Here is a 23,631-nt window from a genome sequence, read left to right as displayed (position 1 = left end):
GGGTCCTTAGAGCATGTCATTTTAGTAGGGGCAAAGAATTGCTTGAGACATGTGGATAATCCACACCTAAGCTAATCAGTGTGTAGACAGTCACAGGAGAGCAGTTTCAGCCATGACGACCATCTTTGACATGATCTGGGTAACCAAGAGGCGTAGTAAGACTAAAGAGAGGTGATGTCCCCGCCTGTAACTAATTAACCACCTGTGGGGAGATGCTGTGGACGAAATTTCCCGCCTGCTCTGCTCTCGGTCGTGATGCATCATGACGCCTGCACGATGGTGGTTTTCCAGCTGCAGTATCCCTGCCTCGTTCACAGTTCAGTATTTGGCATTCTGCTATAAGCAAGAACCCTTCCTTCTCTGCCTCCTGCCTTTCTTCCTTCTCCCTCCTTTCCTTCTCCCTCCCTCCCTCCCTATCAGCATGGGCACATGGATTCCTAATTTTTGATGGTTTACAGTTTATCACTGTGCTTTGTAGTTTGATGCCAGATTGCCCCAGCTTTGGTCAGTGGAGCCCGGCCAGCTGGCTCCTGTGTCCTCTAATGTACCCATCTCATTTTGGGAGGCATGCCTTACGTGCTGGTGTAACAACATGTTCCAGGCTTATTTCTTCAGAGACTCCTGTTTCCTTTTAGTGGAGGCTGATTGTTAAGAGACCAAGGTTGGGTGCTAGCTAGATGTGCCTATTGCTCCTGGGGTGTCTTTGCTTCTTGGCTCTTTCAGTGGAAAAAGCAGGGTGATGTATACAAATAAATGTATACACACACACGTGCAAATATCCATAATATGTGCACATATGCATGCATGTGTTCAACAAGATTTAGTAGAAACGATGAATTTATATTTTCTCTTGTATCTCTGTTTTTTTTTTTAATTTTATTTTTAAGAGTGTCTTGATAAGCAGAAAATTTTAACTTACTGAAGCCTGATAAAGGGATCAGCAGACTTTCCTATAAAGGACCACTTACAGTATTGGTTTTATGTGTTCCTCTTTTTCTTTTTTTAAGGTGGGAACTTAGATCAGTGATTTTAACCTTTTTTCTTGTTTCAGTTATCTATTGCTGTGTATCAAACCACCCCAAACTCACTGGTTAGAACGTCAGTCATATCTTTTGTGCATGAATCTGAAATTCGAGCAAGATTCAGTAGGGAGGGTCTTTATGGGCTCTATGCTACATCAGCTGGGCAGCTCAACCATGGGATGGAGGTTACACTTTGAAGATTGCTCACTCATACGACTTGTAAATTGGTACTGGCTCTCAGTTGGGAGCTCAGCCAGGGCTAGGGGCATTCAACAGCCACCCTGGGCTTCCTTAAAGCATGGTGGCTGGATTCCAAGGGCAAATTTTCCGAGAAAGAGCCAGATATAATAAGCTGTTGTGCCTTTTACAAAAAAATCAAGCACTGGAAGTAATTTTTGCCAAATTTATTGATTAAAAGCTAGTCACTAAGGCTAACTCATATTTGAAGGGAGAGGATTTATAAGGGGTTTAGACCCATCCCCTCTTGATGAGAGCAGTGTCAAAAGAATTTGAAGACATGTTTTAAAATAATTAAATTATTAATTTTTAAATAACTGATTAAAATTAATTATTTTAATTTAATCATTAGTTATTTTCTAATATAGGTATTTAGAGCTACGGAGAAGGCAATGGCAAGCCACTCCAGTACTCTTGCCTGGAGAATCCCAGGGACGGGGGAGCCTGGTGGGCTGCCGTCTATGGGGTCACACAGAGTCGGACACAAGTGAAGTGACTTAGCAGCAGAGCTGCTTTAGCTGCGTCCCTCAAATTTTGTATGTATTTTCATAATTATTCAGTTTGAAATATTTTCTAATTCTCCTTATGATTTCTTCTTTGTCTCATGGGTTACTTAAAAGTGTGTTGGAATAATTTACAAATATTAATGACTCTTTAGATATCATGTGTCTCTTATTTCTAGTTTAATATTCCAGGCATTCAAAGAATATACCCTATAAGATTTTAATCTTTAGTAATTTGACACTTATGTGATGGCCTGTTTTATGATCTATCTTGGTGAATGATCTATTTGCACTTGAATGAATATTCTGTAGTTGGGTCAAGTGTTTCATTTTGATACATAATAATAAAACTAAGTTGCTTGATTATATTATTCAAATCTCCAGATCTTTTGTTTAGTTTTTATCAATTACCAAGACAAGTTAAATTCTTCAACTGTGATTGTAAATTTGTCTGTTTCTCCCTTTAGTTCTGTCAGATTTTCCTTCCTGGTGAATTGTTCCTTTTTTATTAAGTAATTTCTCTATCACTGGTAATACTCCTTTTCTTGGAGTCTACTTTCAGTTCAGTTCAGTCGCTCAGTCGTGTCCGACTCTTTGTGACCCCATGAATCATAGCACGCCAGGCCTCCTTGTCCATCACCAACTCCTGGAGTTCACTCAAACTCATGTCCGTCGAGTCGGTGATGCCATCCAGCCATCTCATTCTCTGTCGTCCCCTTCTCCTCCCGCCCCCAATCCCTCCCAGCATCAGAGTCTTTTCCAGTGAGTCAACTCGTCACTTTATCAGGTATTAAAATAGCCAACTGCCTTTTTTTAATGCTTGCTGTTTGCATTGCATGTCTTTTGTGTTTTTCTCTTTTGCTTTTATTTTGCTGTGCCTAAAAATAAGTACATCTTTCACAGACATCACATACTTGCATCTTCTTTAGAAAGATCAGCTTGATAATCCCCTTTAATCGGAGTGTTTTGTCTGTTTGCCTCTAATATAATTATTGATACTGCTTGGGTATGTCTGTTGTCTTGCAGTTTGCCCCCTTTCTGGTTTTTGTCTCTTTTTTCTCCTTTATTGACTATTTTGGCGTTACTTGAGTATTTTTTTATATTCTATTCTTTCTCCTCTTTAGCTCTTTTACAGTATTTAATGTGTACTTTTTGATTGACTGTATCTTTAACTTATCACAGTCTATTCTGAATTCATATTATACCATTTCATATATAATGTGAGTGTCTCACAGCAGTATAATTCACTTTATGTCCTCTGCCACCATTTGTGATGCTGTCATAATTAGAGACTATAGTATGTTACGGGCCATAGACATCACAATATATTGTGGTTATTTTTCTTTGAATAGTCAAGTGATATTTAAAGAATATAAGAAAACAAATTTTATTTACATATTATATCCAGAACTCTACCTTCTTTTCTATCTAAATATGCATCTGATATCATTTCCCTTCAACCTAAAGACCTGAATCTGCTGGCAGTAAATTCTCTCACCTTTCACTTTCTGAAAATGTCTTGATTTTATTATCCAGGGAGGGGTTATTCCCCATGGATAAAAAATACTTTATTGATAATGTGGGGTTTTTTTCTGTCCGCATTTAAAAAATATCATTCTATTCTCCTTTTTCTTTTGAACATCAATCTTTTATTGATAACAAAGCAGCAATTTGGGGGCATGTTTCCAAGACATCAAGAGCAGGCTCCTGTCACCATGCTGGTGTGTGTGTGTGTATTGTCTGATGAGAAGTCTCTTAGGTCCATTTGTTCTCTTATATGAAATGTGTCTTTTTTTCCTCTGCCTTCTTTTAAGATTTTCAGCAGTTTGACTGTGAAGTATCTAGACTGTTTTTATGTTTATCTTACTTGGTGTTCACTGGGCTGACTGTATCTGTGAGCTGATGTTTTTGATCAAATTTGGAAACTTTTATAGTGTCTCGTTAGATTTTTTTTCTGTTCCTTTTTCTCTCTTTCCTCCTGAAACCTCAATTCTGTATATTAGACTTCTTGATTCTGTTCCACAGGTCACTGAAGCTCTGTCCATATCTTTCCAAAATTTGTCTTCTCTGTGTGTTCCCTTTCTGTTTTTTAATGTACTTTTATTGAGATATAGTTGATGTACAATGTTACATAAGTTTCAGGTATACAACATAGTAATTCACAATTTTTAATTTGTTAATGTGGTGTGTCACCCTGATGAATTTACAGGTATAGAACCACCTTTGCACCTCTGGGGTAAATCACACTCAGTCATGGAGTATGATCCTTGTAATGTACATTGAATTCAGCTTACTAATGTATCGTTGAGAATTTTTGCTTCTATGTTCATCAGCGATATTGGTCTGTGATTTTATTTTTTGTGTTATATTTGCCTGGTTTTGGTATTAGGACGATGCTGGTCTCGTAGCATGAGTTCAGAAGCATTCCCTTCTCTGCAATATTTTGGAATAGATTGAGAAGGATAGGTGTTAACTCTTCTCTAAATGTTTGGTAGAGTTCGCCTGTGAAGCCATCTTGTCCTGGACTTTTGTTTGTTGGGAGTTTATTATTATTGCTATTATTACTGACTCAATTTCATTATTGGCATTTGATCTGTGTATATGGCTAAAGTATAAAATCAAGTCACTGGACAGTAGGAACAGTATAATTCCATTTAGCAAAAATAAAAGTATATGGAGCTACAGTATATATGTATCAATTATAGGTATGTAGTTGAATTTTTAAAAAGGTTTGGAAGGGTATCTACCAGACGTTTAACTTCGGTTACTTCTGAGGATATAAATGGGAATTGGGAAATGATGGGAATGCTAAAGTGGGATGTTCATTTTTAAATGCTGTTTTTGTTTATTTTTACAATTAAAATATATTCAGAGGTTATATAATTAAAAAACAGTAAATATTTAAGGAAGACACCAGTTTCCCAAAGAGCATTTGATGGTTTATAAAGGTGAAACATCTCAGGCATTGTTTAACTATTTTGTCAACTGAAAAATGCTGTAGAAATGGCTTATGCCATGCTGTCTCTCGTGTTATCTTTCTTGTGACTCCATTAAAAATGAAGCCATATTTTTGTACATACCAGTAACAAACTTGTATATCTCTCCAGGCAGAATTTTAAAACATTATTTATTATAAAGCATTCTACAACAGATTTTGAAGAGGGGTTTTCTTTAAAATTAGAATATTGTTAAAAAAAAACTGTCGGGTCTGAAATGTCTTCTGGATTATTAAATAATGGCCTCCTATCATCACAGTGACTCTCAACACTTTGCCACAGGAAGTGGGAGGAGGACATGAGGACAAGCTGCTGTCTACTGAGCACCTGCTGGGCTTGGTAATGGCAGTTTTTATATAGATCAACTTATTAGAACCTTCCTTTGGGTCAAAGGAGCCAAGTAACTTGACTGAGGCTCCATAGCAAGTAAGCAGGGCACAGAAATTTGATGCCCAAGTCTCTCTGACCTCAAAGCCCATGTTTTGTTTTCTTTTAAATTAAATAATACATGAGCAGACTTTCATTGTAAATATTTCGGAGAACACAGATACGGTAAAAAATTAAACCCACCTTTATACAGAGCCCACCCCAATCCCAACTGCCTCCCCTCCTAAGAGGTAGTGACTATTTGTTAGTTTGGTGCCTCTTTCTAGACCATTGTGTGTGTGATGTGGGCACGCATGCATAAACTTTCATACACCTTTATGTACATAAAGCAGTACACTTTTAAACAACAAAAACATCAAAAAGAAATGCAGTGGTACTGCAGAAAGTATTTCTTTGTCTCCCTTTAAGAAAGTTTTTCCAAAGTGTTATATAGATACTGGATAAAAAACAAGGTTCTGCTGTATTGCATAGGGAACTGTACTCAGTATCCAGAGATTAAACAATAAAGGAAGAGAATATAAAAAAGAATATATAGATACAGGTATAACTGGGTTACTTTGCTGTACACAGAAATTAACACAACACTGTAAATCAACTATACTTCAATTAAAAATATATATTTTTTCCTCTGAACCTCAGGTCTTAACAAGTTCATAATTAAGAAACAACTTCCTCATGGATATTAAGGCCTACTAATCTGACTGCCAATCAGAATGAAATAACTAGTATTAACTCACTGAATTTAATAATCATTGCTAAAGCAAAATAGGACCTTTTCTTACTGTTTATGACCTCATCCCTAGTAATTACAACTTTTGTTACATTTTCTAAAGGAAAACAGATGGCTGGGGACATCATGGCATTATGTTGTGGGACCCAGAGGGCCTTGGGGAAGAATGGAATTGGGGTGGTCGGGCTTTTCCTCGCAGACAGGTGCAGAGGTTTGCCTCCTACCACCCTTTTTAGCCTGAAACCTGTCGACAGTCAGAGAGCGATGGGGGCTGGTCTTTAGGGAGTCTGTTCTCTTCACCAGGCTGGGTTTCCATACTGGCAGAAGCGATCAAGTCTCAACACATCATGGAGGCCTCGCATGCCGCCAGGACACTGGCTAACCTAGACCGCGAGACTGTGCCAGACAAGTACCAGGACGGCGTGTACGTGCTGCACCCGCAGCACCGCACCAGGTGAGGGGCCCGCGCCGCTGCGTGCACAGGGCACGTGGGGCCTGGAGCGCTCACCGTTCTGACTGCTGCTGCACGATTTAGACCCGTGAAATCCTGTACGATACGCCAGACAGCTCATTCATCCAGTCTGCAGTCACCAGAGAATGGGAACCAGATAAGTTACCAGGGTTATTTTCTACTAAGGGCTTACCTTTAGGAAGACTGAATTCACCTTTTATAACGAGTCTCACTTAAACTTTGTGATGCCTATTTCGTCTTTGTTACATTACACTTTTTCATGTAGATGTACATTTTTGACTGATTACGGTTGTAGAGGCTGATCTGGAGAGGGACTAGGACATTATTATATGCAGGCACCAAATGAGCCTGGGCCTAGAACTCAAGGGACTAGAGAAAGCTTAGGCAAAGTATGAAGGCCTGTACCTGACAGAATGAGCTGTAATAATGCATTTGACTCCTGCTCCTTCCTAATGTTATTTCTGGCCACAATTTCCAGCTGTATCATTGCTAAGAATAAATATAAAAAGGACCACAACAAAAAAAATTACACATATCTTGGATTTTTGTCAGGCACTTTAAAAATAATACCTCAGAAAATAGCAAGAACTTCTTTTCAACTTGAAAAATAGATGGCCTGGTTAATTCTCATTTGTAAATAATGTAATATGGTAATGTATTTTATGTGTGTGGCATAATTGTGTGTGTATTATAAATAGCTTGCAAGTAATATGATATTGTAATTTTTAAAATGTCATATACAAAGAGAGAATAGGTTACTTTAAAATCTCATTGGCTCTGTTTCTGATATATATCACTTTCCTTGATGAAAAGAATCTCTTTCATGCACACTGAGTTTGAAACTACATTAGCATATTATTTAATATCTTAAATATTTTTATTGATTTGTGTAATATTCTCATGGAATTCTCTGGAGGGTAATCTTATGACATGTCACTTCATTGATCTCTAAGTGCATTACAGTTGATTTTGGTTGGTCTGCCTGGCCAGCTGTGTCTCCATCCTTATAGAGACAGCAGTGAGCATGTGCCATATGTCTGCCAAAACTCTTTTAGGGTTCCTCAACCAACCTGTGCTTATAAAGCTTGTCTTAATTAAGCTGATTTGGTGTCATATAAACCTGCTAAGCAGCATCCAGAGAGTGCTGTGTAGATTCCTATCGAAGTAATAACGCATTTTTTTCTGCTTTTTTTCAAAACTCTCTCCCCGCATTAGTCAGCCCATTAAAGCGGATGTCCTTTTTATACATGGCCTTATGGGAGCAGCATTCAAAACCTGGCGCCAGCAGGACAATGATCAGGATTTAACTGAAAAGGTCTCAGAAGATGAAACCAAGTATACAACGTGTTGGCCCAAGGTAAGGAAGCAGCTGCCTCCGGCGGGCCACCCATATCCTGACACACGGCTGTGCCACCAGCCTTTGGGTCCTCATTGTGACTTACTTGTTTTTCTCCTTCTACTGGGATTTTTTTCCCATGCAGTTTTTCTTTCCCTTAGAAACACTACAGTATGTTACATGAACAGCTGGGCTTGTCACTCTGTTGTATAATGTTGGGTACATGCTATAGCACAAAGTGTATTAAGTGAAAAAAAACAGGGGTAAGGGCCAGTAATAGTTCACTCGCACTAAAAATATAATTCAGTACATAATATATTAATGACAGTTGACTAGTTCTGTGATTTTAATAATTATAATAGACTTTGAAGAAGTAATTCTGCTTTGGATTTCTTTGATATTATTTCTCCTAAAGAGCCTAAACACTGTGATGAATTTACTGAATGAAATTTATCTAAAGCTCAGTGAAAACCGACGCTGTAAATATGTATAGTTTATGGGGCTTTGTCCCACTGGTGCTTATTCACCTTCACGGGGGCTTATCAGCAGAGAGAATAGTTGGCACCCTCTCTCTGGTGACACTGGAACATGGAGAGGATGATAAACCTTGGGTTCATGGAGACAGAACCGTGACTCTAATCAGTATCTCTGAGTTCTCAGATCAGATCTCTAACCTCTGTCACTCTGTTCTGTCTGTCCTGAGATCATAGCTGTCTATTAAATGCTTTCAAAAAGCCAGTTTGATCTAGACTCCAGAAACAGGCCCGCTTTTGTCTATAGCAGATTAAAATTGAGCATACTCTTAATACCTACATAGTCCTTATGTTATAAATACTGATATCACCTTGTGAGCAGTGATATAAAGATAAAATGCTGCAATTATTTTTCTGATCATCTTTACACTTGACTCCAGTGCAATCTTTTACTAGCTGTCAATATTACAAGGGTCCTTTAGTTACGAATTTCAGTTGCTAAGAAGTAAGTGGGACAGTGGAAATTAATATTTTTCTTTTTGTACCTTTTATTTTACATAGTCGTGGTTAGCAAGAGACTGTCCTGCTCTCCGAATAATATCTGTGGAGTATGACACCAGCCTCAGTGACTGGAGAGCCAGGTGCCCTACAGAAAGGTAACAGAGGGGAAGGGGCCAGGCCACAGGTGGCCCTCCAGGAGGGAGGGGAGTTTTGTCTTTGATGTCACAACCAGGAGTTTCTTCTTAACCTTTTCCCTCTTCCTTCTAGAGAGAGTTAGCTGTAAGTAATGAAACTACCAAAGGCTTAGAGTATTACTGTTGGGTTCCTAACATGGTTCACTTAAAACTCTTCTCATAATATAAGGACCACTCTTGAGAGTCCCTTGGACAGCAAGGAGATCCAACCAGTCCATCCTAAAGGAAATCAGTCCTGAATATTCATTGGGAGGACTGATGCTGAAGCTGAAACTCCAATACTTTGGCCACCTGACACGAAGAACTGACTCATTGGAAAAGACTCTGATGCTGGGAAAGATTGAAGGTGGGAAGAGAAGGGGACAACAGAGGATGAGATGGTTGGATGGCATCACCAACTCAATGGACATAAGTTTGAGTAAGCTCTGGGAGTTGGTGATGGACAGGGAAGCCTGGCGTGCTGCAGTCCATGGGGTCGCAAAGAGTTGGACGCGACTGAACTGAACTGAGTAAGGACCACGGATTCGGAGCACAGTCTCCTTACATCCTGGAAGTAAACACAAGGCTTTTAGCTTTTGTGTTCCCGAGCACACCTCCTAAAGGGAGCCAAGAGAGGTGCCGAGCTGTGTAGGGTCCTTCTGTCCCTTTACATTGTACGTGCCAATTGTAGGTACAGGAGACAGCGCGTGACTTCCAGGCGTCAGGACCCACACTGTAACCAATTCTGCCTTTGACTCACCAGCCACTTTAGGTCATTTCACTGGTCTGGGAAGTTTGATCTGCAAATGGAGGGCGTTGGTCTGATCAATGTTCTCAAACTGTTATCTCTGAATGATCCCCACCCAGGTGCTGGAGGAATGGTGCCTAGGGGTCAGTGGGCTCCCTCCCTACTTAATTCGGACAAGTGCTCATAAGCCTTTACTTAAAGAAAGGATTCTCCAGATACACAGTTTAAAACTACTAGACCAGACAGCTTTAAAGTTCCCTTCTAGTTTGAAAATATGTATTTGAATGCTTCGATTCTGATTAGCTTTGTGCTGTTTCTAAGGAATATAACCAAAATGATGGAAGCTTAGTGTTTGTAAACGTAAATACAAGTAGAACTAAACAGCAATGAGAGCTGCCTCCACAGGTGAACTTGCAAGGGACTGCGTGGTCTCCAGTGAGTCCACATACCGAGAGGGGGACGCACAGTCTAAGTGGGGTGGGGGGCAGTTTGACCCGTGAAAATTGCCAGATACATGTTAGATGCCTAAACAGTGCTTGTTTAGTAAAGATTTCCACTTATGCCAGCGAGACTAAGTTAGAAATGGGGAATAAGCAACTGCAGGAATCACTCCGAGAGAATGGAGGCAGTCCTGACTCCGAAACGGAGCCTATAGAATTGGTCCAGTGAACAACAGATCTTGCTTTAAGAAGTCGACAGCAGAATTTGGGGGTGGCGGGGAGTGACAGCGTCCTGTCATGCGGGCTGTTCTCATTTTGTTCAGAAAGTCCATCGCATTCAGGAGCAACGAACTGCTGAGGAAGCTCAGAGCTGCTGGTGTTGGGGACAGGCCAGTGGTATGGGTGTCACACAGCATGGGAGGTAAGTGTGTTTCGCTGCTGCCAAGCCAGCGCTGTGACTTGTCAGCCATCGGGCTAAGCGAAGAGTCTGCGGCTGTGTAATGGTAGCCCCTTTCCCCCTGAATTAATGTTTCTGGCGATAGCTCGGAGGTTTAAAATGACCACTCTCCTTCCATGCTATTTGTTTTTCTAGAAAGGGACGACTAGTAACAGATCATATAAAAAGAAAATGAGAAAATGAAAAGAAGCAAACGAGTTTGCCACTTAATGCTTTCATGAGGCAGCAGTGTGATAATGAGTAATTGTCAGACGCTGTCCGGGGCATGCACAAGCCCGACTTGTAAATATCGCTCAGCACGCATAGCTGGCCCCAGGGCCCCCCTTTCTTCCCTGCTTCTCAGCCATCGTTGAGAGTCCATTGTTGCTCCGGTGCCCAGCCCCAGCCCCCTTCCAACCTGCTTTCCCCTGGCCGGAGCCCACGATGGCGGTGTGATCGCAGGGGTCAGCTCTTTGGCCCTTATGCTTGCTTGCTAGCCACATCTCCTGTTTCTCCCAACCCTCTCTCCCCAATCCAGTTTTAAATCTTCACTGTCCACCTCACAGAGGGCCTTTGTGCAGCTCCTGGCCTAGTTTATCTGATGAAATGCTCAGGGTTGCTGGTTCTGCGTCTGGGCTTTGGGCCGAAAGGTGGATGCAACACTTTCTCAGAGGCCCACTGTTATCATCCATGTTACCTTGGGTTTCCCTGTCAGCTGCGAGTCCAGGCTGCAGACAGAAGAGAAGGTGCATTCCTAGGTGCACTCTTCCACAGCATCTTTGTTTTTTAATATTAGTGCTGTCTTAATGGAGTGGTGGTTAGTGGGCTACTGTGGGTTGGAGCGGGGGCTGGCTGTGCATACTTACCTCCTCGATGGGCACTCAACGTGCAATGCCTGACCTTCTCTGGGAGAGGGCATCCTGTGAAGTAAAAGCTGCCTTACAAACAGTTTCTAGAATCTCACCTGTTTGCAGCCTTGTGCTACCTATTTTAGAGGCTTAGGAGCATGACTAAGTGTTAATATTTTAAGGCCTTGTTTGTTGGACTACAGAGAATAATTGTTCCAACTTTTTTTAAAGAAAGCATCTCTTTCTGTATTCTTGTTTGCCGTTTTTAAAAAAAAACAATGAAGTGAAGGAAACTAGCTTACACATTATTTTTTCCTTCTCTGTGACTAGGTCTTCTTGTCAAAAAGATGCTGTTGGAAGCCTCGAAGAAGCCAGAAATGAGTACTATTATAAACAATACCAGAGGAATAATTTTTTATAGCGTCCCTCATCATGGATCCCATCTGGCTGAATACTCTGTTAATATTCGCTATCTTCTCTTTCCCTCTTTGGAAGTCAAAGAACTCAGCAAAGGTAATTCATTCTTTCGAAAGGAAATTGGCATTGTATTAACACCAGGTAATCAGGAGAAGGAGGAAGACAGTTTCTAACTTGACCGTATTGCCTCATTTTACTGTCTCCATATTAACTGTCTTTAGACTGTCACGGCAAACTTTTCGTTTGGGATCAATTTTTCTTTGATACCGCCCCTTTTTCTTCTTAGCCATTATTTTCTCAGGCGGTGCTAGTAGTAAAGAACCCACCTGCCAGTGCAGGAGACAGAAGAACCACGGGTTCTGTCCCTGCGTCAGAAAGATCCCCTAGAGAAGGAGGCGACAACCCACTCCAGTGTTCTTGCCTGGAGAATCCCACGGAGAGGAGCCTGAAGGACTGTGATCATTAGGGTCTCAAGGAGTCAGATACCACTAAAGCGACTTAGCACATTTTTTTTAGCACACATTATTTTCTCAAGAAATACAGCAACTTTAATGCTGTCTTAAATATTTACAATCTTAAAAGATATATAATGTTCTGCTTTAAGTATTATACCAAATTACCAATGAACTGTTTTTTCCCACAGGTTTGGAAAATCAACTATTAAAATATACATGAGCTTTAAAGATATTCACCATATTAACTATAAAGCACTATATTTATTTTGGGTTAATGAGCATCTTCTCTCTCTCTGGAACACCTGCTAATCAGAATTTTGGGACCCCTGGATTGAGCCTTAATATGCCATTGTCCTTTTGCTTAGATGTTCTTTTTTCTGCTTTATGGAGAGTTATTGGACTTTACCTTGAAACCTTCTGGTGAATTTTATTTTTTTGCAATCAGATTTTATTTTCTAGCAGCTCTTTCTTCTGTGATCCATTTTCTTTTGAAATCATTCTAAAGATACTAGAGGGTTTTTTTTTTAACCTGTCTCCTATGCTCAGGTTTTCTCTTTGTTCACTGGGTCTCTCTCAGGTGGCAGGCTTTCCTCTGTGACCTGGCGCCTTTTGGTTGCCCTTTCATATCTGAGGATGGGGGACAGACAGGGACAGGTGCTCTGTGATTGCACACAGGCTCTGCTGGTGAGAGGTGTTTCAGGATGCACGCGGGCGTGTCAGCCAGCACACTGCGGGACCCTCAGTCCCACATACTACACTGCCCTGGGCACTACTTCCTGTTAGCCAGTAACGTGAGAAACTTCTGCCGCTGCTACCGGCTCCTCAGTTCTCAAGTGGTTTTAGCCCTTTACTCTTATCTTCACGGCTTCTTAGGAAGTAAAGAAAATAAGCCAGTATCTTGAATCAGAACCCTAATTTCCTCCCCAAATTTGCAAGGTTGCTGCATTTTATTATGAACCAGATACACAGGACTTGTCACATTCTTGTTCTCTATAATTCTACAGATTCTCCCGCCCTTAAAACACTACAGGATGACTTTCTGGAGTTTGCAAAAGACAAAAACTTCCAGGTGCTGAGTTTTGTAGAAACACTACCAACCTACATTGGTAGCATGATTAAACTCCACGTGGTGCCCCTGGAATCAGCAGGTATTCACTCTTTTGAACCTTGTTTGACCTTAGATTCAATGGTAGGTGGTCATCATAAACGTCAGCTTTTAGATTCAGTTTCTCAGTCTTAGAAGACGGCTTTATGAAGATTTAGATTCTGTTACTCTGTTAAGCCACAGATTAAAATTTCTCGGCAAACATTTAACCTTGGCGTTTCCTGCCCCACTTTGATCTAACTGATTAGACAGCACTGTTAGCTTCCGCACTGAAAGCTGCTGCCTTCAGGTGAGAATCCAGAACTTTTCTATCAGCCCAATTAAAAGGAGTATTTCATTTAACAGAGTAATATCCACCTTCAGGAACCTTTAAATCTACTAAAGGCGTGGATGTTTAGTAAATAAATGGAGGGTACATGGGGAATATTCAAGCAACAAAGATTTGGAAGGAAAAAAACTAGTGTTAAGTCTCTTCCTGCTCCTGGGATGAGGGACCTGGCCAGTACCCACTCCTGTAGCCAGTGCAGGCTCCTTGCAGGCAGGGCTCAAATCTCAGTTCTTGCAGCCTCCTCTGTTCCTCTGTGCATAGTAAACAGCGTGGACACTCCACTCCCTGAAATGCTTTCCCCTTATCTGGCTAACTCTTGAGTTTGCTCATCAGACTCTTTTCTGATCGCCTCAGAGGCTGAGTCAAGTGCTGTCCTGGTGGCACTGGGGGCTCCGGGCAGCCAGGCGTGGAGCGTATCCAGAGCGCCTGCTGATGGGCCTTCTGTCCTGCTGCATTAGTTATTATCTAAATAAAATGAAAAAGACTTGATGCCCTGTAGTGGAACCTGAAGAGACTTTACCTTAAAGTAATATGCCATGAGGTGAAGGGTTGCTGTTTGGTAGTCGAAGAACCTGAAGAGTTCAAAGAACAGTGGCTTTTTTTCTGGTCTCTTATGATGACTTTGGAAGCTTAAAGCAGAATTGGTATGGTGGACCAGCTGCTGGCAGTGACATAGCCTTGCTGTAATTCTGTCCACTCCTTCTTCCGTGTCACCAAGTGACCTGTCTTTCTTCATAACCTCCACCTGCACTTTCTCACCAGGCTGGCCTCACTAGTACCCCCTGGCGCTCCCATCTCGGTGGGCTTGGCCAGGCTGAAATATCCAAAACTCACCCAGGTCCCCCAAGCACCACATCATCTCCTTCTCTGGTAGAGTGAGCATGGAGGGTTTGGGTGTAGAAAGGATTCTGTGTGAGACGTTCCCATTCTTTTCATCAGGGCAAGGGGGCTCACTATCGAGTCTCTCATATTAACACTAGAAAAAGAAGTGGTTCATAGAAGTGTGGGATAACTTAGTAATAGCCTGCAGTGTATAAAGGTTTTGAAGATGACAGTGCTCAGGCACAGTTCACTATTAGATCAGGAAGTAGGCAATGCACACATATGCAGAATTTATGAGAAAAGCATGGAATTATAATGGCACCTCCTGAGACTCCATCCTTTCATGATTAGGCACATATAGTTTAGCTAGAGTCAAACTTTAAGTTCCTTTTAGAGATCTCTGTCACAACCAACTTGACATTTACATCTACCGATCTGGTCTCTTTTTCTGTTGACAGGGGGCAGCTTATATTTTTACCTAGACTTTATTGACATTTCTGTTTTCTTTAGATTTAGGCCTTGGAGATCTAATTCCTGTGGATGTTAACCATCTGAACATTTGTAAGCCAAAGAGAAAGGACACTTTTTTGTACCAGCGTACCTTACAATTCATCCGTGACGCTTTAGCCAAAGACCTGGAAAACTGACAGCCGTCTTCTTCCCTTTTCATACGTGAACACAGTGCAAGGAATGTGTTCCCTTTTTTAAGCTCTACGCAATCGTGCAGACATAGTCATTGTGGCATCCAGATGGCCTGGAGTGCATCACAAGCAACAGACTACTGTTCTGTAAAACACAAACATAAAAGTGGCAGTCAAGAATGAAGGGAGGGCTAGACTGGACTGTTTTGAGTTAAAAAAAAAAAAAACAACTTCCTGTGCGCCAGTTTATTTTGTGCAGCGTTGTCCCTGGTGACAGGGAGCAAGCTGCTATGGCTACAGGGCTGTGACCTGTGACTTTTGCCCCCATGGCCATCCCCGGCTCACGCTGGCAGCAGCACGGATGACTGCAGGGAGAGCCATCGCCAGCTCACCACAGAAATGCCTCTCGGAGGGAACCGACAGTGGAGCGAGAAGGAACTAGAACCTTCAAGACTCTGTTTTGGGTCTGGGTTTCCATGTGCTGTAAATTTTTAAAACTTTGTCATTGTAAACCTTTGTCTAACATGTTGGCTTTGTTTTACCTCTTGTCATCCATGGGTCAGTTCCTGGTAAGTTTTGATTCTCATATTGCTGAGAACAAGTATTTTTCTTTTTCAAAGAGTTCTAGCCTATAATAATTCCTTCCAGACTGTAGCTCCCTATAAATTTTTCTCAGGTAAGAATAAATCCATTATTGATCAGAGTGTGAAATAAAATACACATATTAGCAATAGTTAGTATCAAGATTCTCAGATTCATTTTAGGAAGTGGTGTTAATTGTCTCCCAGCATGTGAGAAATAGGAAATAATATTGATGACGTCTTGAAAAATAATTGAAAAATAATTCACATACCATAAAATTCACTGTTTTAAATGTATAGCTCATGGATTTTTGGAGTAGTTACAGTTGTGCGACCATGACCACTATATAATTTCAGAACGTTTTATCATCCCCCCAAATAACGCCATACTCACCAGCAACCGCTCTTTCTCTGCTCTCCCCCCAAGCCCTGATAAACACTGATCTTTTGGTCTCTATGGATTTGTCTATTGTGGACATTTCATATAAATTGGAATCTTACAGTGGAATCTTATGTGGCCATCTATGTCTAGCTTCTTTCTTTTTAACATTTTTTTTTTATTTGTTTTACTAGCATCTTCAGTTGAGACGTGGGATCTAGATCCCTGACTAGGGATCGAACCTGGGCCCCCTGCAGTGGGAGCACAGTGTCTTAGCCACTGGACTACTGTGGGAGTCCCTAGATTCTTTCTTTGAGCATAATGCTTTCAAGTCTCATCCATGATATAACATGCATATATGTAGTACTTTGTTGTTATTTTATGGCAAATAATATTCTTTTGCATGGATGTACCACATTTGTTTACCCGTTCATCAGTTGATGGACATTTAGGTCCTTTCCATGTTGGGGCTATTATGAATAATGCTGCTGTGAACATTCATGTACAAGTTTTTTTGTGGAGATGTTTTACATTCTCCTGGGTATATACTAGGAGTGGAATTGCTAAGTCATTTAAGCTTATGTTTACCATTTTGAAAATGATGGCCATTTGTAGAATGGGATAGTCAAAAGCTAAAACAAGTACAGCATCTGAAGGTAGACAGGGGTCACCCATAAACCCTAACAACATCTAATTGTTTAATTATGCAACAACCTAACCAGTGACTTGACTTCTTCTTATCTTGCTACAGAGAATGTGCTGGTTAGCTGTCAGCAATAAATGAGCCAATGGGGTCACAGGGTAGAGGCGTAGGTATGTTTGGTTCTTTTTTTTTTCCTGTTTTCCCTGAACCATGGCAGATAAACCATGGTTGGAACATCTGTTCATTAACTATTCCACTTCATAAAATCTCGATATAGCTATTATAGCTGTGCTTTAAAAATAAGGTCTAGGAGAGAGATCCAGTGTACTTCTGAATTACTATAGTTTCTCAGGCAAGCCACCATTTCTGTTTATTCTTTTTATGAAGTGGATATGATATACACAGATTTACTTCAGTCTTGTGAGATTTAAGTCAATAATATTTTCTAAATAATCATCACCTGAAAAACTTTTAAGAACACAACGTAGGAAAACATACACGTTTGAAACAGTTTTAAACTTAGACCGTCCATAAAATGGTTCTAGTTCAATCAGCCTGGTTTAAACACCCTTTCTGGAAGAGGATTTCAGATGACGTTTTCTATAACCCTTCCCTCATGTGAAAAGTCACTTGAAATGACTTATCCAGAAGGAAATAAACAGAATACAGGTGTGTGAGAGAGCAGACTACTGAAAGCAAGCTGTAAATACAATCCAGATGGCAATGACAAACTAGTTATTCTCATCTATAACCCCTTCACTTCTTTCTGGTTTCACTGTCAACCCTAAAAGTCGAGGGCACTGAGTCCCCCTTTACTCCAGTGGGTAAATGTCACCACAGAAAGAGACTAATCATGGAGCATTAGGATACCTTTCTCAACGCTGGCACAACCATTCACCCAAGGTTACACCAACAGCCGGAATATAGTGGAGGACGTGGCCCTCAGCTCAGTGGGCATGCCCGTGGTGTTGGGTGCTAGCAGACTTCCTGTTGAGAAAGGCGACGTGGTAATACAGTAACGTATCTCTTGACCTTGGTTCATAATTTACGATGCCCCTCAAATTACTTCTAATTCCTAAAATTTGAGTTTTAGGCATACCCTCCAGAATTTTCACATCTTTGTAGTATTTAATATGTTAATGTTTGGTTTGGTTTTTATTAACATTTGGTATAAAAATTATGTCCATGAAAAAGACATGTTCAATAAGTTAACTTTTAATTAAAAAATTAACACTTTGAAAGCTCCTAAGAATTTCAGTGTTTGTTCTCCATCGAGTCCATCTCTCCTGTTTCTGTTTCAGAAAGTTCACTACTTTTCATTCAAGCGGGACCTTTTTCAGTTGACTTCTCCCCACACAGGATTACTATCAGATGCTGTCCTCTCTCTTCCAAAGGTCCCCAAATCCTTTTCCATTTCTATTGCCCAGTCTCTGATTCTGATTTTCGCATTTGGCCTAATTGGTTCCTCATCCTACCGAGGAAATAGAACTGTAATTCAGTGAACACGTTTTGAATACTCGTTGCTTTATATAAGAATGTGTGCTCAGTTGTGTCCGACTCTGTGACCTCATGGACTGTAGCCTGCCAGACTTCTCTGTCCATGGGATTTCTCAAGCAAGAATACTGGAGTAGGTAGCCATTCCCGTCTCTAGGGGATCTTCCTGACCCAGGGATTGAACCTGCATCTCCTTTATTGGCAGGCAGATTCTATACCACTGAGCCACTTGGGAAGCCCCTTATATAAGAATACAAGGTAGCTTTATTTAGTCATATTTTAGAGAGAGGGAAACTCAGCATTAAAATAGTCATAAAACTGGCCCAAAGTCTCAGAGCTAGTGAGAACAAGGTTAAGCCCTGTTTTTTTTTTTTAAACCTATGCATGTGCATTGCAGTGTTTTCATAGAATGTTTAAAACATTAAAAACTGACAAAACATGACAGTAGTGGGTAGGCTAGGACTTCCAAGCTGATCTTAGAATTTCTCTCCCTCAGTAGCCTATTAAAAGGAGGGGGAAGAAAAAAGGAAAAGTAGAAAATAATTCAGCAGCAACTAAAAAAAATGAAAGGACTAAAAGCTGTCATTAACTTTGGTAGCTAGGAAAAAATAAGTGATATTAGGGAAGAAGGGTGACCTCGAGATTAATACAGTCTTGAGAATTGTGATAACAGTTCTCTATTTTTAGAAGAAAAGAGGAAGGCGCCCTTGAGCAAAGTTAAGGAATAAACCTTGAGGTTGGAAACATCTATAATCGGACATGCAAATGTGGGTGATGGGGCAGGAAGAATCCACCAGGCTTTGTTTTCTGAAGCCCTCATGGGACTGCTGCTGCTGCTGCTAAGTCACTTCAGTCGTGTCTGACTCTGTGTGACCCCATAGATGGAAGCCCACCAGGCTCCCCCTGTCCCTGGGATTCTCCAGGCAAGAACACTGGAGTGGGTTGCCATTTCCTTCTCCAACGTGTGAAAGTGAAAAGTGAAAGTGAAGTCGCTCAGTCGTGTCCGACCGTTAGCGACCCCAGGGACTTCAGCCTACCAGGCTCCTCCATCCATGGGATTTTCTAGGCAAGAGTACTGGAGTGGCTTGCCATTGTCTTCTCCGCTCATGGGACTAGTAAGTTCCAATACTTTGGCCACCTGATGCTAAGAGTCCACTCATTGGAAAAGACCCTGATGCTTGGAAAGATTGAAGGCAGGAGGAGAAGGGGACGACAGAGGATGAGATGGTTGGATAGCATGACCGACTCAATGGACATGAGTCTGAGCAAGCTCCAGGAGATGGTGATGGATGGGGAAGCCTGGCGTTCTGCAGTTCATGGGGTCACAAAGAGTCAGACACAACTGAGCAACTGGACGATAGCATGGGACTAGGATATGGCAAGCCACTCCTGTACTCTTGCCTAGAAAATCGCATGGACAGAGGAGCCGGGTGGGCTGCAGTCCATGGGGTCGCTACTAGTCGGACACGACTGAGCGACTTCACTTTCACTTTCCACTTTCACACATAGGAGAAGGAAATGGCAACCCACTCCAGTGTTCTTGCCTGGAGAATCCCAGGGACGGCGGAGCCTGGTCGGCTGCCGTCTATGGGGTCGCACAGAGTCGGACACGACTGAAGCGACTTAGCAGCAGCAGCAGGATGAGAGTCCAGGGGAAGTGAATCCCAGGAAAGCCATTAACAAATCCTCAGAAGTGGGAGAGGCCGGATCTTTAAACAAAGATACTATAAGGCTCTCCCCAGGGGTGCTATGGGGGTAACCCTTGCCCCTTCCCACACTCAGATAAAGGAAGAGGGGATGAGCAGTAACATCAAGCAGGGATGAATAGGAAGCAGCTTCAGATAAGGTGGGGGGGAGTCTCAGGAGAGTTCATCCTCCATTTAGCAGGGCAAGTTTGTCTGGATGAAGTTTATTATACATAAGATGAAATGGCATGATACCTAACATAAGAAAGCAAACCAAGTTTTATATATACTGATGGCTGAAGATTCCATTATGAAAGGAAATGTAATCCTTGAAGAACACAAAGAATGATGAACAAGGAAAAAAGATTCAGAAACAAATTGGAAACCCAATCCAGACAATTACAGGATAAAGCAGAAACCTCATTAAAGAATGGGAGAGACATGGATGAAAATCCTCTTAATAGAGGGTTTGCTTAATGGTTGCAGAACCACAATGAATGCAGAAAGAAAATTAATTAGAAGATAACGGATAAGTCACCATTCTGTAACAGACAGACACAGTCAACATAAACTCAGGGAATAGGGACCTAGATGTGTTTTTTGGCAACTTTGATTATTGACCAAATCCTTGCATACAAAAAAAAAAAAAAAGGAATGAAAATACTGCACTTTAAGATGCAAACAAAAATTCAAAAACCAATAAAATGCCTTCATGTTAGAAAAGAGTGATGTTAGACAAAAAGAATTGTGCTCAGTTGAATTGCCCTTGACATGGGTACCAAGGTAATGGACCAACATGCTCAAACCTAGAGGAGCTCAGAGAATATTGTTAATCAGTTCTTCTAGTTCCATCCTCTTAGATTAATTTCGGGTAAATTAAGCTTGATACTTAACACTGACATGGGCTTCCCAGGTGGCTCAGTGGTAAAGAATTCGCCTGCCAATGCAAGAGATGCGGAGTTGATCCGTGAATGGGAAAGATATCCTGGAGTAGGAAATGGCAACCCACTCCAGTATTTTTGCCTGGAAAATTCCATGGACAGAGGAGCCTGGCAGGCTGCAGTCTTTGGGGTTGCAAAGAATCAGCATGACGGAGCACACATGCATGCATATACAATGACATACGGTAGAAGTTTATCTAGGCCATATTCTGAGGTCATAATCCAATAAAATTAGGAGGAAACAATTTTACAGTGCCAAACAAACTCTTAACTCCTGGAAAACTGCACAGTCTCCCTTGAACCGAAGAGAAAATAAAAGCAAATTACAGGGCTTCTCTGGTGGCTCAGTGGTAAAGAATCCACCTGCCAATGCAAGAGATGTGGGTTTGATCCTTGGGTTGGAAAGATGGAGCAACTAAGCCCATGCACCACAACTATTAAGCCTGTGTTCTGGAGCCTGGGAGCCACACTGCCGAGTCCATGTGCAGCAGTTAGTGAAGCCTGCGTGCCCTAGAGCCTGCGCACCACAACAGAAGCTCCTGCAAACAGAAATCCACAAGCCACAAGCGGAGAGTAGCCCCTGCTTTCCACAACTAGGAAAAAAAGCCTGCACAGCAACAAAGACCCAGAACAGCCATAAATAAAAAAAAGGAAGCATAATTCTTTAAAAAAAAAAAAAAGCAAACTGCAATCTAGAAATTAATGAAAATGTGTGCAGGGTGCATTTAAATGTGTGTAAGGTGCATTTAATAGGTGTTTTTCTGAAACTCTCTTGCTTTCTCCATGATCCAGCGGATGTTGGCAATTTGATCTCTGGTGCCTCTGCCTTTTCTAAAACCTGCTTGAACATCTGGGAGTTCACGGTTTACATACTGCTGAAGCCTGGCTTGGAGAATTTTGAGCATGACTTTACTAGCGTGTGAGATGAGTGCAATTGTGCGGTAGTTTGAGCATTCTTTGGCATTGCCTTTCTTTGGGATTGGAATGAAGACTGACCTTTTCCAGTCCTGTGGCCACTGCTGAGTTTTCCAAATCTGCTGGCATATTGAGTGCAGCACTTTCACAGCATCATCTTTCAAGACTTAAAATAGCTCAACTGGAATTCCATCACCTCCACTAGCTTTGTTCGTAGTGATGCTTTCTAAGGCCCACTTGACTTCACATTCCAAGATGTCTGGCTCTAGGTCAGTGATCACATTATCGTGACTATCTTGGTCGTTAAGATCTTTTTTGTACAGTTCTTCTGTGTATTCCTGCCACCTCTTCTTAATATCTTCTGCTTCTGTTAGGTCCATACCATTTCTGTCCTTTATCGAGCCCATCTTTGCATGAAATGTTCCCTTGGAATCTCTAATTTTCTTGAAGAGGTCTCTTGTTTTTCCTATTCTGTTGTTTTCCTCTATTTCTTTGCATTGATCACTGAGGAAGGCTTTCTTATCTCTCCTTGCTATTCTTTGGAACTCTGCATTCAGATGCTTATATCTTTCCTTTTCTCCTTTGCTTTTCGCCTCTCTTCTTTTTACAGCTATTTGTAAGGCCTCCTCAGACAGCCATTTCGCTCTTTTGCATTTCTTTTCCATGGGGATGGTCTTGGTCCCTGTCTCCCGTACAATGTCACGAACCTCTGTCCAGAGTTCATCAGGCACTCTATCAATCAGATCTAGTCCCTTAAATCTATTTCTCATTTCCACTGTATAATCATAAGGGATTTGATTGAGGTCATATCTGAATGGTCTAATGGTTTTCCCTACTTTCTTTAAGTCTGAACTTCGCAATAAGGAGTTCATGATCTGAGCCACAGTCAGCTCCTGGTCTTGTTTTCGCTAACTGTATACAGCTTCTCCATCTTTGGTTGCAAAGAATATAATCAATCTGATTTCAGTGTTGACCATCTGGTGATGTCCATGTGTAGAGTCTTCTCTTGTGTTGTTGGAAGAGGGTGTTGGTCAGGAAGCAACAGTCAGAACTGGACATGGAACAACAGACTGGTTCCAAATAGGAAAAGGTGTACGTCAAGGTTGTATATTGTCACCTTGCTTATTTAACTTATATGCAGAGTACATCATGAGGAACGCTGGGCTGGAAGAAGCACAAGCTGGAATCAAGATTGCTGGGAGAAATATCAATAACCTCAGATATGCAGATGACACTACCCTTATGGCAGAAAGTGAAGAGGAACTCAAAAGCCTCTTGATGAAAGTGAAAGAGGAGAGTGAAAAGGTTGGCTTGAAGCTCAACATTCAGAAAACAAAGATCATGGCATCTGGTCCCATCACTTCATGGGAAATAGATGGAAAAACAGTGGAAACAGTGTCAGACTTTGTTTTTTGGGGCTCCAAAATCACTGCAGATGCTGATTGCAGCCATGAAATTAAAAGACGCTTGCTCCTTGGAAGGAAAGTTATGACCAACCTTGATAGTATATTAAAAAGCAGAGACATTACTTTGCCAACCAAGGTCCGTCTAGTCAAGGCAATGGTTTTTCCCGTGGTCATGTATGGATGTGAGAGTTGGACTGTGAAGAAAGCTGATCGCCGAAGAATCGATGCTTTTGAACTGTGGTGTTGGAGAAGACTCTTGAGAGTCCCTTATACTGCAAGGAGATCCAACCAGTCCATTCTAAAGGAGATCAATCCTGGATGTTCATTGGAGGGACTGATGCTAAAGCTGAAACTGCAATACTTTGGCCACCTCATGCGACGAGTTGACTCCCTGGAAAAGACTCTGATGCTGGGAAAGGCTGGGGGCGGGAGGAGAAGGGGATGACGGAGAATGAGATGGCTGGATGGCATCACCGACTCTGTGGACATGAGTTTGAGTGAACTCCGGGAGTTGGT

General features: G+C 41.5%; 1 protein-coding gene across 1 annotated transcript in view; it reads left to right on the top strand.

The window, feature by feature from the left end:
- The window catches only part of SERAC1 (serine active site containing 1), a 55,914-nt gene extending 37,922 nt beyond the window's left edge, over positions 1-17,992 (top strand). The window contains exons 12-18 of the mRNA XM_055433080.2: positions 6,179-6,329; positions 7,563-7,704; positions 8,718-8,812; positions 10,342-10,439; positions 11,633-11,815; positions 13,179-13,322; positions 14,940-17,992. Coding sequence (XP_055289055.1) covers positions 6,179-6,329; positions 7,563-7,704; positions 8,718-8,812; positions 10,342-10,439; positions 11,633-11,815; positions 13,179-13,322; positions 14,940-15,076 — 950 coding nt within the window. The 3' untranslated portion in view covers positions 15,077-17,992. The remainder of the gene's footprint in view (positions 1-6,178; positions 6,330-7,562; positions 7,705-8,717; positions 8,813-10,341; positions 10,440-11,632; positions 11,816-13,178; positions 13,323-14,939) is intronic.
- The last annotated feature ends 5,639 nt before the right edge of the window (positions 17,993-23,631 follow it).

This window comes from Moschus berezovskii, chromosome 10 (assembly GCF_049115385.1).
Source record: "Moschus berezovskii isolate FMDL1 chromosome 10, NW_MosBer_1.0, whole genome shotgun sequence".
In the NCBI taxonomy this organism is placed as follows: Eukaryota; Metazoa; Chordata; class Mammalia; order Artiodactyla; family Moschidae; genus Moschus; species Moschus berezovskii.
Note: the sequence above shows the minus strand (reverse complement) of the source record. Positions and strands in the feature narration are given on the sequence as shown.